Source organism: Hibiscus syriacus, unplaced genomic scaffold (assembly GCF_006381635.1).
Source record: "Hibiscus syriacus cultivar Baekdansim isolate YM2019G1 unplaced genomic scaffold, ASM638163v2 tig00111594_pilon, whole genome shotgun sequence".
NCBI lineage: Eukaryota > Viridiplantae > Streptophyta > Magnoliopsida > Malvales > Malvaceae > Hibiscus > Hibiscus syriacus.
The window spans coordinates 274,607-293,136 of record NW_024063131.1 but is presented as its reverse complement, the minus strand read 5'-3'; the positions used below and the strand labels follow the sequence as shown (position 1 = coordinate 293,136).

The window sequence follows — 18,530 nt, the reverse complement described above, 5'->3', positions numbered from 1 at the left end:
TCTGATAAAAACGATGGTTCTTAGAAGAACCGTTGGAACCAACCCTCATCCCCATACCTTTGTGAGACTTCAAATTAGCTTTAGCACCGTGTCCGATCAACAACAAAGCAACTTCAACATGCCTTGCCTCCACTCAATGCCCATTGTCATCGATAAGTTTAGCGTTGCCACCGTATCCGAGCAAAGTCCGAACACACTCAAGTTTGCCTTTGAATGCCGCCCTATGTAGAGGCCTCCACCCATTCTGGTCCTTCCCATTCACGTTCGCCCCTTTACCTATGTAACTCTTTATCCCATTCACATCCCCAACCCTTGCGGCACGGTTCAAAGCATCTCTTAATTGCAACAATCATGCACATTCGAACAGTCGTTTTCGAAAGGAGTGCGAAAGGGATCCTCCCTTGTTTGTTCAATGCGTATTTGGTGTAATTAGATGCATCTAACAAGCATTCCACGGTGTCTAAATGACCTCCCTTGGCAGCTAAATGAAGTGGGGTGCATTTGTTGGGGTAAAACATCAGGGCTTGCACCTAGTGACTAGGGGTGTAAAATGCTGACCCGACCTGTAAAACTGACTGAAACCGACTTGAGTTAAAATTATTTGTTGGGTGTAAAATGCGTTGTGACGATCCGAAACCGATTCGAGTCGAAACTGGTGTTGACATGAACTCGAGTTGGACCTGAAAATTGTGGATCTAAATCTGACCTACACCCAACCTGAGAACGATCTCAACCCAAATTGAACCGAAAATATGATACCCGAACCCGACCGACATCCGATTGAGATGAACCTGAACCCGAGATTGATCTGGTAAATAACTAGTATTAACCGACTTGTTTTCAACCTGACCTGTTATGAACCTGACATGTAAATGATCCGACTTTTTATTGACCTGATATGATATTTATCTAACTTGACATTTACCTGACTTATATATTACCTTCATTAAAAATAAGATTTTAATAAAATTGTAAGATTTTGAGTTTATAATAAATCATACTAATAATATGATTCATTTTTAAATGTTATAATAAAATATTAATTATGATAATTTAATAATAAATATACTTAATATATTAATTATGATCATTAATATACTTTATATTTAATACTTATGTTATATAGTTTAATATTTTATATTATATATTTTAGTACTTATATACTTTATATTTAATACTTATATTTATATACTTTAGTACTTATATCCAAACACTTTATTACTTTATATTATATACTTTACACTTTATACTTTATATATACAGATACATATATACTTATACTTTATAGTTTATATAGTATATAAAGTACCAAATTGAACAAACATGAAATTCGAAATAAAAAATTGAATAAATTAAACAACACGCATTGATGAGGGATGAAATTGAATTAATTATAAAATGTGAAGCTGATATTAATATAAAAAAGGACTAAATTGCATACATTTAAAAAATTTGGTGAACATAATTTGAAAATAAATTTATTATGTGATTCACATTTTATAGGGTTTTAAGTAAATTAAAAAAATATAAATAAGTATGAGCCAATTTCAGATACAAATATAATTTGAAGGACTAAATTGAATAAATATGAAATTAAAAATTAAAATTAAAATACAATAAACAACATAAAAGGATCAAATAAAAAAATTGTAAAATGTGAGGAAAAATTAAAAAATGGATTGAATTAAAGTTGGGGAAAATTAAAACAATTATAATATATATTATAGAAATATACATATATACTTATAATTATAGTTTATATATGTATATAAAGTACCAAATTGAACAAACATGAAATTGGAAATAAAAAATTGAATAAATTAAATAACACGCATTGATGAGGTATGAAATTGAATTAATTATAAAATGTGAAGATGATATTAATATAAAAAAATGGACTAAATTATATACATTTTAAAAGTTGGTGAAGATAATTTGAAAAGAAATTTATTATGTGATTTACATTTTATAGGGTTTTAAGTAAATTACAAAAATATAAATAAGTATAGGTCAATTTCAGATACAAATATAATTTGAAGGACTGAATTGAACGAATATGAAATAACAAATTAAAATTTAAATACAATAAACAACATAAAAGAATCAAATAAAAAAAATTGTAAAATGTGAGGAAAAATTGTAAAATAGATTGAATTACATTAATTTCAAAAGTTGGGAAAAATTAAAACAATATATATATATATATATAATGTATTAATCTATGCATAAGTATAATGTACATTATACATACATGCATCATATTATATATATATATATATATATATATATATATATATATTGTTGAATTATGTTTCGATATAACAAATTTAAGGCAAAATGTTTTTTGGACTTGAATTGAATTTATTCAAAGTTTTAAAAAGGTTTCAAAAATAATTCAAAGTCCATTGAGTTCAATTTGAGCAAAAATACAAATGTGTATCGATACCCCTATGAGTGTATCCATAAACTGGTGTACCGATACCCCTGCAGGTGTATCCATACACCTATGACTGCTCAAACACCGAATGCAAAAAGGGTACCGATACTCCTATGAGTGTATCCATACACTGGCTGCAACGGCTAGTTTAATTTGAATTTAATGAAGGTGTATCGATACCCTATTAAGGGGTACCGATACCCCATGTTATGGGCATCCTATTTTTGAAGAAAAATCATCCCCAAATGGCTCTAAAACATCCCTAATGGCTAGATACGACTTCAAACACATTCTAAGCTATAAATACAAGTTGAGGACACTTGAAGAAGTAAGAGAACAACTATCCAAGCAATCAAACACAAGAGAAGAGTTTTCCATTCTTATTTCATCTTTCTCTTGTAAATATTTCTGTTCTTGTGAGCTTAATTCTTGTAAACACCTAACTTAAAGAGGTTTATTTGTTTACTTCTTTTATCCTTTTGTAAAGGGGAAAGGTTCTAGCTAAGCCCGTGTAAAAGCTAGGGAAAGGTTCTAGTTTATCCCGTGAAAAACTAGGGAGTTGTAAAGGTTATCTCTTTTTCCTCAAAAAGAAAGAACAAATTAGTGAATTTGTTGGAAAATCCTTGGTGATGAGCTAAGGTAGTGGATGTAGACTTGGTTGAGAAGTCGAACCACTATAAATCGCTGTGCAAATTTTCTATCTTTCAATTTTCTTACTCCTAAACACAAAACTGTTCCGACCCCTCTTTGCAAACCGTTCATGTTGTCGATTCGAGCTCCTGCAAATCCCAACATATATAATGAATGTTATGATAATATGATGCATGTATATATAATGTACATTATACTTATGCATAGATTAATACATTAACACGTTATATATATATATATATATATACTTATTTAAATATACATATATAAAAAAATATAAGTATAAATATATATATAAATGTAAACTATAAAGTATATATAATATATATACTATATATAAACTATAAAGTATATATAATTTATACTAAAACTTTATATATATTATATACTTTATATTATATTTTATATATATATATATATATATATATATATAAATATAAATATAGTATATAATATATATATATATATATATATATATATATATATATATATATATATATATAATATATATATATATAAATATAAATAAAGATAAAGTAAATATATATATATATATATATATATATATATATATATATATATATATATATATATATATAAGTATAATATAAAGCATATAAGTATTAAATATAAGTATATAAGTATTAAATATAAAGTATAAGTATATATATATATATATATATATATATATATATTTTAGTATAAAGTGTATATACATATATAATAATATAAAGTATAAGTATGTTATATATAAATATAAATATAAAGACCAAAGTATATAAGTATATAAATATAAAGTATATATATGTATATAATAATATAAAGTATTAAGTATATAATATAAAGTATATAAGTATTAAATATAAGTATATAAGTATTAAATATAAAGCATATAAGTATATATATAAACTATAAAGTGTATATATATATATATAAAGTTTTAGTATAAGGTATATATACATATATAAAATATATAAGGTATAAGTATATTTATATATACACATATTTAATTAAATAAAGTATATATACATATATAATAATATAAAGTATATAAGTATATATATAAACTATAAAGTATATATATTATATACTTATATACTTTAGTCTTTATAATTATACTCTCTCTATATATAATATAGTTATACTTTATATTATTATATATGTATACATAATTTATACTAAAACTTTATATATATATATATTTTATAGTTTATATATATATACTTTATAGTTTATATATATACTTATATACTTTATATTTAATACTTATATACTTATATTTAATACTTTGATACTTTATATTATATACTTATATACTTTATATTATATGCTTGTATACTTTAGTCTTTATAATTATACTTTATATATATATATAATATACTTATACTTTATATTATTATATATGTATATATACTTTATACTAAAACTTATATATATATATATACATATATACATACTTATACTTTATATATATATATACTTATATACTTTATATTATATACTTTAGTCTTTATAATTATACTTTATATATTTTATATTAATACTTATATATTTTATATTATATACTTATATACTTTATATTATATGCTTATATACTTTAGTCTTATAATTATACTTTATATATAAATACTTATACTTTATATTTATATACTTTATATATATATATATACTTATATACTTTAGTCTTTATAATTATACTATATATATATATATATATATATATATATATATATATATATATATAATTTATAGTTTATATACAAACTTATATACTTAATATTTCAACTATATAATTTATACATAGTATATATAATTTGTAATTATGCATAATATATAAATATAATCTGTATATATTTAAATACAATTCATATATAATTTTTATATAAAATATATATTTTATATTAATAAACTATATAATTTATATATAGTTCAATAGTTCATATATAAACTCTATAGTTTATCCATTGAAACATTTTGATGTTTCGATATAACAAATTAAGTGTTATTGAATTTCAAGATTTTATAATCATTTTTGAAGTATATTTGATTAAATTATTCGAATATCAAAAATATTACTCCAAGTTTTTCAAAGGTCATTTTAATCCTTAAGTGTAAAATTGTGTTTCATACTTCAAATGTTTTTGAAACAATTTTTACAAAGTATTTCGAACCTTAATCGAGCCAAAAATAAGTTTTAAATAAGGAGGTACCAATACCTAAGTCATAGGTGCCAATACCCTTATGTTGATTTTGGCTCCGAGAAAAACAGAATGCCAAATGGGTACCGATACCCCTCTTAGGATACCAATACCCTTGTGTTATTTTTGGCTCCAAGAAAAACAGAATGCCCAATGGGGACCGATACCCCCTAGAGGTACCGATACCCTTAGTCATTTAACGGTTGAAATATTTGAATTTTACACTATAGGTATCGATACCCATTGAGGATGTACCGATACTCCACGCTCCCAACATCCTTTTTTCAAGAGGGTTTTCACACTACAACGGCTCTAACATCACCCAAATGATTCCCAATGGCTAGAATCAATCCAAGGTGTATTTAAACAAGTTATGAAGCCATTGATAAAAAAGAATTGAGAGAGAATTAAAGAGAAAGCCTTAAACAACAAGTTTGAGTAATTCAAGCCCTATTTTTCATTCAGTATTCATTTTGCTTTCAAGAACACCATTTGTACTCAATTGTAATCATTCTTGAGTGTTCTTTCTTTGTTCTAGAATTGTGCAAACATCTTGCCTTGTGAGGTTTTTCTGTAAGTTTGCGAAATTTGTAATCTTCTCTTTGGGAGAGAGTGTTCTCAAGAATTTGGGGTATAATTCTTGAGGGAGTTGTAAGGTTACTCTTTGTCCTCAAAAGAAAGAACAAATTAGTGAATTTGTTGGAAAATCCTTAGTGTGGATATCCAAGGTAGTGGACATAGACTTTGGTTGAGAAAGTCGAACCACTCTAAATCGCTTTGCAAATATTTTCAACTTTCTGCAAAAGCTTCCACCAAAAGTTTTATTGCCAATTCACCCCCTCTTGGCCGATTCGTCGATCGATTAACTCAACAATTGGTATCAGATCTACACTCATTTGAAGGTTTAATCGCCTCTTGAGTCGATTCGGGAAGAGTTATATCGATAATCGTCATCAATGACCTCCACTTCGAACGTCGGCTTCGGTCTTGATTCAATGCCCATCAACAAGCCTCCTTTCTTCAATGGAGCTAATTATGCTTATTGGAAGAATAGAATGAGGTACTTCATTCAAGCAAGTGACATGGGAGCATGAAATATCATAGAAGACGGATACATCATACCTTCCACTCATTCAATATTGTGGAGTGAAGGAGAAACAAGAATGTTCCAACTCAACTCAAAGGCTATCCATATTATATTTTGTGCTCTTGGACCAGATGAATACAGAAGAGTTTCATCTCGTACAACCGCCAAGGAAATATGGGATAAACTACAAGTCACTCATGAAGGCACAAACGAGGTAAAAGAATCTAAAATTAGTCTTCTAACTCATAGCTATGAAAATTCAGGATGAAACCGGATGAAGACATCAAAGCTATAACTGATAGATTTTTCGTGATTGTCAATGGTCTCAAATCATATGGAGAGATCATTCCAAATGAGAAGCTTGTGAGGAAGTTATTTTATTCTCTTCCAAAAGCTTGGCAATCAAAGAAGACGACAATTATCGAGGCTAAAAATTTAAAATCTTTAACCCCCGATGAGTTAATCGGTTATCTCCTCACGCATGAAATGATGCTTCAAGATGAGGAAGACCTTGAGAAAATGGACGAGACAAAGAAGGAAACGGAGAAGAAAAAGAATATTGGAGTTGCTCTCAAATTCACAAAAGATGAGAGTGATTTTGATGACGATGACAAGGACGAGGAAATGACATTATTTGCTAAAAGGTTCAGAAAATTAATAAAGCCCAATAGAGGAAGAAAATTCAAACGTAATAAAGGCTTCAAGAATGAACCAAAAAGAGAATGACCCTATTATTTGCTACGAATGCAAAAAGCCCGGCTACATGGAGCGATGATGAAGCTTCCGACGAAGAGGAACAAGAAGTAGCAAACTTGTGTTTGATGGCTTTCGGGGAAGATTCTCATGTAACCTCTAGCTCATTTAATTTCGAAGATTATTCTTTTGATGAGCTGTTAGAGGAATATACGGGGTTGACTTCGGATTATGAGAAATTATTTTTAAAATACAAAAATGAAAATAATCTCATATCCAAGACCAACATTGATCTTGAAAGTAAGGTCAAAGAATTGCAAATCAAATTAGATGAATTTGAAAAGAAAAATAATGATTTGCATAACCTACTTTCAAGAGTGAATGATGACCATCAAAAGAAAATTGATGATCTTAAGCTTCTTTTAATAAAGTTGGAACAAAACATTTTGAAAAAAGGAGAGAATTCAAAATCCAACTTTGTTAGAAAAAGTTTTAGAAACTAAAATGATAGAGGTCCACAAAGAACCTCAAATGAAAAAATATTAGAAGTAAATGGATTTCTAAAGAACTCATTACTACTAAAGATAAGGATATCCTACACAAATGGATACCCAAGGGGACTAGGATTTTAGAGACTAATGAATATGGACCCAAAAGAATTTGGGTACCAAAAATAAAAAAATTAATCTATGTTTGTAGGAAAAAGAGCATTGCTACAAGGCACAAGAAACAAATTCAAACTCATGGTACCTTGATAGTGGATGCTCAAGACACATGACCGAAGATAAGAACCGGTTCATAGAGCTAAACGACAAAAATGGAGGAGAGGTGACTTTTGGTGATAATTCAAAAGGTCACTTGAAGGTATAGGTACTATAGGTAATAACTCTTCCATACAAATTAAAAATGTGTTATATGTGAATGGGTTAAAGCATAATCTATTGAGTATTAGCCAATTATGCGATAAAAGATACAATGTCTTATTTGAAACAAATGGTTGTAAAATTGTTGACATTGCATCTAATCGGATTATGCTTGTCGGTCATAGAATATGAAACATTTACATGGTGCATCTAGATTCAATAAATATGACTAATTTGTGCCTAGTTGTTAAGGATGAACATGATAGTTGGTTATGGCATAGGAGACTAGGACACACTAGCATGAGTGTTTTACAAAGACTAATTCAATGAGATTTAGTAAGAGGATTGCTAAAGCTAAAATTTGATAAAGATAAAATCTGTGATGTTTGTGCTAAAGGAAAACACCAAAGAGCTTCCTTTAAGTTCATTAATGATGTATCAACTAGTAGAGTATTACAATTGATCCATATTGATCTTTTTGGGCCAATTAGGACTGTTAGCTTGGGTGGAAAACAATATTGTTTTGTATTGGTAGATGACTAGTCTAGATATACTTGGGTTCTATTCTTAAGTACTAAAGATAAAATTCATCACGTTTTCAAAAATAATCCAAAACGAAAAAGGTTACTCCATAACTAGTGTTAGGAGTGATCATGGTACTGAATTTAAAAATCTTGGATTTACTGAGTTTTGTAATTCTAATGGTATTAGCCATAATTTTTCAGCACCTAGAACCCCTCAACAAAATGGAGTTGTTGAGAGAAAAAATAGAACTTTAGAAGAAATGGTTAGAACCATGCTTTGTGAAAACAATTTGCCAAAAATATTTTTGGGCGGAAGCTACAAATACCGCTTGTTATGTTGTAAATCGTGTAATGATTAGGCCTATTTTAAAGAAAACTCCATATGAACTTTTCAAAAATAAGAAGCCTAACATTAGTTATTTTCATCCTTTTGGATGTAAATGTTTTGTTTTAAACAATGATAAAGACAATCTTGGCAAATATGATGCTAAAAGTGATTAAGGATTTTTTCTGGGTTATTCCTTAAATTCTAAAGCTTATCGAGTATTTAATAAAAGAACTTTAGTTGTAGAAGAGTCTATACATGTTTTCGATGATAATCCCCTTCTGAGGAAGGATTCTTGTGTTGATGATGATGTAGGTATTGTAAAAACAAATGATGTTGGACATGACGTTGGAAGACCATCATCAAAGGAAGAAACGAAAAATGAGGAAACTCATGATGCTCTCGATAATCCAACCATTGAAGAAAGGGAAATCTCTTACCCAAGAGAATACAACTATGTCAAGGATGATGAGATATAGGTGATCCATCCAAAGGGGTAACAACTCGATCTTCTCTTAGAAATATATTTAATTATGTTGCATTTATCTCATTCATAGAGCCTAAGAATATTAAAGAAGCATTAAATGATGAACATTGGATATGGCTATGCTAGAAGAGTTAAATCAATTTGAGAGAAGTAAAGTATGAACATTAGTTGAAAGGCCTAGTAATAAATCTACTGTAGGTACTAGATGGGTATTTAGGAATAAGCTTTATGAAAGTGGTAATATAGTGAGGAACAAGGCTAGACTTGTTGCTCAAGGCTATACTCAAGAAAAGGGCATAGACTACGATGAAACATAAGCTCCGTAGCTAGGATGGAAGCAATAAGAATATTATTAGCATTTTCATGTTTCAATGAATTTAAATTATATCAAATGTATGTTAAAAGTGCATTTTTAAATGGTTTTATAAAATAAGAAGTGTATGTTAAACAACCTCCTAGTTTTGAAGATTCAAAATTTCTAGATCATGTTTTTAAATTGACAAAAACACTTTATGGTTTAAAGCAAGTTCCTAGAGCTTGGTATGAAAGATTGTCAAACTTTTTGATAGAAAAAACTTTTTGATAGAAAAAAGGTTTTTCAAAAGGGAAGGTTGACACTACATTGTTTTTAAAGCGAAAAGATAAAGATATATTAGTAGTTCAAATTTATGTTGACGATATAATATTGGGTTCTACTAATGATTCTTTTTGCCAAGAATTTTCTAAGCTAATGCAGAGTGAATTTGAGATGAGCATGATGGGGGAGCTCTCATTTTTCTTGGGACTCCAAATCAAGCAAAGAAAAGATGACATATTCATCAATCAAGCAAAATACGTCAAAGATATGCTCAGAAAGTTTGGACTGGAAAATGGAAAACCCCAAGCCACTCCAATGAGATCATCTACAAAGCTTGACAAAGATGAAAGAGGTAAAAGTGTGGATGTTAAATTATATAGGTCAATGATTGGTTCTTTACTTTATCTAACCGCAATTAGACCGGACATTGTGTTTAGTGTTTGCTTATGTTCTAGATTTCAATCATGTCCTAAGGAATCACATTTACTAGTCGTTAAGAGAATCTTTAGATACCTTAAGGACACTCCTAGTTTAGGACTTTGGTATCCTAGAGACTCTAGCTTTAGCTTGCATGCTTTCTCTGATGCGGATTATGGAGGATGCAAAATAGATAGGAAAAGCACCTCTGATACTTGTCAATTCCTAGAAAATATGTTGATTTCTTGGTTTTCAAAGAAACAAAATTGTGTTGCATTATCTACCACTGAAGCGGAATACATTTCAACCGGTAGTTGTTGTGCACAAGTTTTATGGATGAAACAACAACTTTTAGATTATGGAATTGAAGTAGGTACAATACCTATCAAGTGTGACAATACTAGTGCTATTTGTCTCACTAAAAATCTCATCCAATACTCTAGAACTAAGCACATTGAAATTAGACATCATTTCATTAGAGATCATGTCGCTAAAGAAGATGTAGTTCTAGAATTTGTTGATACTTTGCATCAATTAGCGGATATTTTTACAAAATCTTTAGATAAATAAAGATTTTGGATACTTAGGAGAGAATTATGTTTAACTAACCTATCTTCACTTAGTGTTTAAAATGATTTTAGCATTTTTAATTAAAAGTGAAAAATGCTTATAAAAATAACATTTTTGAGTGCATTATATGCTAATAGTTAGGGGGAGTTTATGATCTTTAGAGAAAATAATATGTTCAAATAAAATTTAATTGATTGAACATAGTTAATTTTCATAATATGAGTTGTCAATACCACTAGAGCAAATTAATTTAGTATTCTAAGTGTTTAAATGCAGATTTTGACATTTTTGTGCACTAGGTATCGATACCCCCTTTATAGGTATCGATACCTCCTTGCTAGGTATCGGTACTCCTTCAACATGTATCTATACCCTCTTTGAATGTGTATTGATACCCCTATAAGGGTACCGATACCTCCATCGGGTTTTGGGTTTTAAATCCCTAAAAACTTTATTTTTATCAAAACCCCCAAAATATAAACACTCTCCCCGTTCACTCCTCTCTCGCCCTAAATTCTCCACTTTGCTCATCTTCAACGATTCAAGTCGGAATTAGTTCAGTTTTCAACATATATTCTTGCTACAATCATCAAACTAGTGCAAACAACATCAAAATCCACTCAATCTTCAAATTACAAGGTAATTGTTTTCTTCTAAAAACCCTATTTTATTAATTTTTGAACTTAGGACTAATTTTAATTAGTTCTAGGTTGATTTAGATATTGGGCATTGCCTAGATTTTAATTTAGAACAAGAATATACAACTAATTTCATCAAAAACACAAGATTTTTCAAAATCTTTTGAAATTTTCGAAATATTTTTTTTTGTTTTTTTTAAATTGTTGTTTTTGATTTAATTATGTTGTTTTCATGAAAACTATACTTATTATGATTTTTCAAACATCATTTTTTAAATAGTTTTCCAAATTGCCTATTAGGATTAGTTTTAGAGAACCTTGAAATATTGAGGACTCATATTGAGTTTTGGGATTGATAATTGTTGCATACATATGTTTTAAAATTACAGGTATATATGTTATTTCGATTTCTTGAACCATGTCTCATTCAAAACGCCCTAAGACATCGTTTAGTCGTTCAAACCGACCTCCAAATCCACCACCTATTCAACTACAAAATCCTAATCCTGATGACCCCGAAATGACTATACTAAATTCTTGTTTTAACGAACCTGGCCGTCGAGAAAATCTCCACCATAGGTTTGTTTATCTCTTCCAGTCTTATAAAATTCGGGAAGAACGTATCCTTTCTCTTCAAGCAATGATAGATATGAACTTTAAATATCTTCCTACCATTCAAACTTGGAAATTTTATAAACTTTTTCAACTTGAACCAGTAGTTTACCAACAACTTGTTCGAATTTTCTATTCCAATATCGTATACATCCAAAATGAGTCTCACACCTCCACAGTAAGTATTAGGTCTTATCTCCTAGGCCAATACATTTATATTGACTCAGACTACATAGCTAACACATTTGGTTTAGGTAATAACGACTTAGATAATGAAAAAGAACTAGTAGGTACTCCTTACAAAGCCAAGTCGAGTGCGAATGTATTAGATCACCACGATTGTTTTCTTCATCTGATCATCTCTTGGTGGTTTAGACCATCCGCAGGCAAATACTCCACTTTTAGAGCTTTAGATCTATGGTGGATACATTGTATCCAAAAAAATAAGAAATAAACCTACCACAAATTATCTTTGGTGAACTCTTTGAAATCGTAAACAATGTCCCTAATAAAAAACTTGTTGAAACTCTAGTTTATGGCTGTCTTCTTAGTAACTTATTTATCAAAGCCAAGCTTAAGGTACGGCTTGCAGCTTGATGTAGCCATCTCTCCTAAAAACGAAATCAACTTGACATCTTTATGGAGACTCTTGACATGAGGTTTGTATCCATCGAGTCCCATTTAACTGCTAACAACGAAGCGATGAATCATCGTTTCGATGCAATGGACGAGAGGGTCGATGCGCTTACACGTGATGTGGCTAATATATGGGCACATTTATCTCCTCCTGCTCCACCGGTGGACGATTAGACCGTTTCTTGCTTTGTTTTCTCAGGTTGAGATTGAACTTATTGTTAAAACACTTTGATGTTTTTGGATTTGTTTGATATGTATGTTTGGATGATTGAACTTATATGTTTTTATTTGATTTTGGTTGTTTAAGTGGTTTGAAATTAATGTTTATATTGGTTTATATTAATTTTTGCATCATTTAGAATATGGCCAATTACCATTGCATATAATTTATGAATATTGATTTATGAAACTAATGGCTAACTTTTCTCTTGATCTTAGCAGCTTAAGCTTTCAATTTTAAATCAATCGGCTATTTCTCTAAATGGGAGAATAAATCTTGTTTAAAAACATTTTATAGAGTATTTTTGATTTAACAAAAATGGGGAGAATAAAGAAAGGGAGAGTAATTTTCCAAAACTAATTTCAAAACTAATTTTCAAAGAAAATCTTAAAATTACTTAAATGTTTTGTTATATAAAAAAGGGGAGGTTGTTTAAAACATTTTGATGTTTTGATATAATAAATTAAGTGTTATTGAATTTTAAGATTTTATAATCATTTTTGAAGTATATTCGATTAAATTATTCGAATATCAAAAATATTACTCCAAGTTTTTCAAATGTCATTTTCAATCCTTACTTAAGTGTAAAATTGTGTTTCATACTTCAAATGTTTTTGAAACAATTTTTTCAAAGTATTTCGAACCTTAATCGAGCCAAAAATAAGTTTTAAATAAGGAGGTACCGATACCTAAGTTATAGGTACCGATACCCTTATGTTGATTTTGGCTCCAAGAAAAACAGAATGCCAAATGGGTACCGATACCCTTCATAAGGTACCGATACCCTTGTATTATTTTTGGCTCCAAGAAAAACAGAATGCCCAATGGGTACCGATACCCCCTAGAGGTACCGATACCCTTAGTCATTTAACGGTCGAAATATTTGAATTTTACACTGTAGGTACCAATACCCATTGAGGATGTACCGATACCCCACGCTCCTAACAGCCTTTTTCAAGACGATTTTCACACTACAACGGCTCTAACATCACCCAAATGATTCCCAACGGCTAGAATCAATCCAAGGTATATTTAAACAAGTTATGAAGCCATTGATAAAAAAGAATTGAGAGAGAATCAAAAAGAAAGCCTTAAACATCAAGTTTGAGCAATTCAAACATATTTTTCATTCAATATTCATTTTGCTTTCAAGAACACCATTTGTACTCAATTATATTCATTCTTTAGTGTTCTTTCTTTGTTCTAGAATTGTGCAAACATCTTGCCTTGTGAGTTTTTCTGTAAGTTTGCGAAATTCGTAATCTTCTCTTTGGGAGAGAGTGTTCTCAAGAATTTGGGGTATAATTCTTGAGGGAGTTGTAAGGTTACTCTTTGTCCTCAAAAGAAAGAACAAATTAGTGAATTTGTTGGAAAATCCTTAGCGTTGATAGCTAAAGTAGTGAATGTAGACTTTTGGTTGAGAAAATCGAACCACTCCAAATCGTTATGCAAATATTTTCAACTTTATGCAAAAGCTTCCACCAAAATTTTTATTGCCAATTCACCCCCTCTTGGCCGATTCGTCGATCGATTAACTTAATAGTATATATATTTTATACATAATATATATAATTTATATATAATATATAATAATATAAATATAAACTATATAGTTTATATTATCAAACTATATAGTTTATACATAATATATATATATAAACAATTGTTTTAATTTTTTCAATTTATATATATATATATAAACAATTATTTCAATTTTTTTTTCAAATTTTGAAATTAATGCAATTTAGTCCATTTTTACAGATTTTCTTCAGATTTGACAATTATTTTGATTTGATCCCTTTGTGTTGTTTAATTTATTTAAATTTTTATTTGTAATTTCATATTTCTTCAATTTAGTCCTTAAAATTATATTTGCATTTGAAATTCACCCATACTTATTACTTATTTATATTTAGTTGGTCCATAACTTTTTAAATGAGTAAATTTAGTATTTTTTATATTAATTTCAACCTCACATTTTAAAATTATTTCGATTCGGTCCCTCAATAATGCATGTTGTTTAATTTATTTAAATTTTTACTTGTAATTTCATATTTGTTCAATTTAGTCCTTATTTTTATATTTTTATAAAACTGATCCATGATTATTTATATTCTTAGTAATTTACTATAAATCATATACAATTACAAATTGAAATTCAACGTTCGCGAAAGACAAAAATAATTAATCCAAAAATAAAAATTGACCCGATTTAAACTCAATTCGTATTTGATAAAGATCTGACCTGAATTTTATATGCCAATGATGTTACTCAATCTGAACGAGATCCACCTGAAGTCCATTCGAGCCTGAATTAACCTGTTTTTTATCTGCTCCGAACATGAACTGTTTTGATTTGAACTGACATCTATCCGAACTGAAAGTAACCTAACCTAAACCTTAGCTGTTTCTAGTGTCAAATCAACATGAAAATGACCTGACCTGATTTGATCTGTACCCAACCTGATCTGAGTCGAAGCATCAAATTTACTTAACTTGACATGTATTCGATTTTACTCGACCTGACAGAATTCAACTTAAACCTAAATGATTACCCGATTTTACATTCTTACTATTGACGAGCAACATCGAATCACTTGGGTGTGTACGTGGATTGGGTTTCTACCGTGGAAATTGACTGATTGGATCGAATACGTGTTTTCATAAGCTCGAAATAAAGCATCCATCAAATCCACACTGTTGATTGCTGCTGCATAGTGAAAAACATGGTCGATTGAGTTATCAATTTCACAACCAGAGGAAACCAAGGCATTGACAACATCAAGATGCCCAGCCTCAACAGAGTCCTTATGATTTACATCTCCACCATTATTGATTAACGTACGGACCAAATCGGTTTTCCCTGAAACCGCAGCGGATTTGAGTAACACCATGAGCTGATTCCCAGAACAACCAGAAATTGCTTTGCTCAAACAGAGATCGAAATCTGAAATTTGGGTATTACCGGAAATGAGATGCTCTATTACTTGAGGACCCAGAAAGGAGATCGGCAAAGTGGCGTCCTTGAATACTTGGGGTCCGGGCTTGGAAAACCGACAGTAGAGAGAGATCATCGTGATTGGCTTTCCCCAAATGAACCATGTTGGTTTTGACGGTGATGGCATTGGGAGGGTCGGTCAAAGGAGGTTGATCAGACGGCTGGGAGAGGAGAGTGTAGGATGAAGATGAAAGGGGAGGGATGATGGAGAATGGCTTGTTGAAAGAGAAGAAAGATGGGTTTTCTGTGGATAAAGAAACGGCAACGGACATGGTGTGCATAAGATTTGCTAAAGTGAAAGTTTCGGAGCTCTTTTGACCTCTAATGAACGCTAATTCAATTCCATTAACATCTGCTTTCACTAACCTGTCGATGGTGTAACCAACTTCCGGCCTCTTTTTTCCTGGAAAAGTTTTTAGATTTAAGAGGGGTTTAGTTGGTTACCGAGAAAAAAAAAATAAAGGAATAAAAATATGTTAATTACTGGTTGTTTGCTTTAATAGTTATAGAGTAATCCGATTGATTTTTAATGTTAAAAATGTGGGTTTAGGTTTGAATGGAACATGTGAGGAAATGTTAAAAGGCATTTGTTTTGTGTAATTGTGTTGGAGTTTTTTTAGACTTTAGTTTATTGTTTTTTATTCTGTTATTAATTGTATTGAAATTAATATTTCTTCCATTGGACATATGATGTGAAATTAATCAATGACAGTTTTATTACGTTAAAAAGTAGGTCGAATTGTCATTTTTTTAATAGATCCATTTTGGACTCGGATCCATGAGATCCCTCGTATCTAGATCTAGGTCCCAATTTTTTAGACACGCGGATTCGGGGCGGGTTTGGATCCAGGCTGTGAAAATGGGTCTTGATCTGGGTCTAGTTGGATCCGATCCAGATCCGACCCATTGCCGTCCCTACTTATATCCCAACTAAAGGTCTTCGCATACATTATTTCCGCGCCTTACAACCACAGAGCTTTAAAGCAACGGTGGTATCATTAAACATCATTAAAATATAATTTTATCATATCTCAATTAATATATTAACATTCAGCTCAAACAGTATTCAATTTTATATGAAAGAGGACAAGTTTAGAATATATGAATAGCAAGTGAACCTTTTGTAACTTTTAATGGTCGAGGAACTCAATAAAACAATATCATATAGTCAAGAAACCATTTTATAACCTTTAATAGACATGAGACTCAACAAAGCAACTCATAGTTTGAGGACCATTTGTGTACTTTACCTTAATTTTTTTTTTTCAATTTTGAAAAGGTTTAATGCACCATTACCCTCTAAAGTATACAATTTGTACCGAGTTGTTCCTAAAATAATATTTTGAGATGTTCTGCCCCCTAAAATTTAAATCATTATCTCGTTTGCCTCAAACCATTAACTTTGTTAAAAACAACAAGGGTAAATTACATATTTAGTTACTCAATTACTATTTTAGAAGTTGTAATTTTGTCACCCAATTATTTATTTTTAAAATTATCACTAAATTTAATTTTTTATTCTGTTTTGGTCACGATTAGATTTATTTTTAAATTTGTAATATGTAAGGGTTGATTTATATAAGGGTAAGATTAATATATAAGAATTTATTTTTTATCTTTTAAACACAAAATATTTATCCCTAACGTTGTAGCTTTGAGTTAGCTGAATATTTGATGAACTGTTGCTGTTATCTCATCCGCTGGTCTTCCATATGACATTGTCATTTCCAACACAAAGCCAGCAAGAAAATAAGACAAATGTTGAGAAATTTTGAAACTAGGAATTGATCCAAAACAAAACAGAACTTTTTTTTTTTAGAAAATGAATAGTAGGTTGAGTTTGAACGAGTAAAGAACAGATGCTTAGGGAGTGGCAATGTTGAGGTGCAAAACTTTTAATCTAAGACTTTCCAGGGAGACAATGGCTTCCACCAACTGACCAGCTCTTCTTGTTGTTGCCTTGTCTACCACAGTTGTCTTCTGTTGCTGAGTTTGGCTGGTCTTGAACTTGAAGGTCTTTGGTCTCGGATTTGACCGATGAATGCAAGTCGAGTAGTATTTCATGGCCTTTTAGTTCCATGGCTTGAATCTCGGTTTCTATTTTCGGAACGAAAGGACTATTGTTTAGCTCCAAGGCTTCTTCAGGTGCTGCAGCCTCAAAAGGGTGTGGAAATTTTCAAGGGGACGCCGCCTTGTTGTTTGAACGAATAAAGATTAAGCAGCTGACTGCTATGCTTCGGATTTACTTATAAAATGTGGCTTCCGAAATTATTCTTTATTAGGACTAATCAATTCTTTGAATGGATATTTAAAAACAAAACTTACAAGTAAATTATAATAACTCAGTGTTGGCGTAAATAATTTAGTTGCATTTAGAATAATGCTTTCATGGTACAACACATTAATTTTAATTATTGTCCCCAACTATTTCGTAATCCTTCCAATGATTGTGATGTTGGAGTAAAAACAAATCTAAGTTACTATTAATTTTGGCATTGGGTAAATTTATACCTATTTAAAAGGGGAGTAATTTAATATCTGATCAGTTCAAAAATGAAGAATTAAATATAACTAATAGTAGTTTTAATATTTTTTTA

At 29.9% G+C, this 18,530-nt stretch overlaps 1 protein-coding gene across 1 annotated transcript; it reads right to left on the bottom strand.

Annotated features, from left to right (window-relative positions):
• Nucleotides 1-133: 133 nt before the first annotated feature.
• On the bottom strand, nt 134-17,997 carry LOC120165733 (protein VAPYRIN-LIKE-like). The gene is made up of 4 exons (XM_039175189.1): nt 17,841-17,997; nt 15,968-16,336; nt 15,591-15,882; nt 134-335 (listed from the first exon to the last, which is right to left on the bottom strand). Exons 1-4 carry the CDS (start codon nt 17,995-17,997, stop codon nt 134-136), a joined length of 1,020 nt encoding a protein of 339 aa, XP_039031120.1.
• Between the last annotated feature and the right edge of the window lie 533 nt (nt 17,998-18,530).

What these genes read in the sequence shown, in the direction of transcription:
- LOC120165733 (XM_039175189.1), bottom strand. Translation starts at nt 17,997, where the DNA reads ATGAAATACTACTCGACTTGCATTCATCGGTCAAATCCGAGACCAAAG. An exon ending in AGCCATTGTCTCCCTGGAAA is followed by an intron (nt 16,337 to 17,840) that starts GTCTTAGATTAA and finishes AAACTTTTCCAG; the next exon opens with GAAAAAAGAGGCCGGAAGTT. An exon ending in TTTCCAAGCCCGGACCCCAA is followed by an intron (nt 15,883 to 15,967) that starts GTATTCAAGGAC and finishes CCCAAATTTCAG; the next exon opens with ATTTCGATCTCTGTTTGAGC.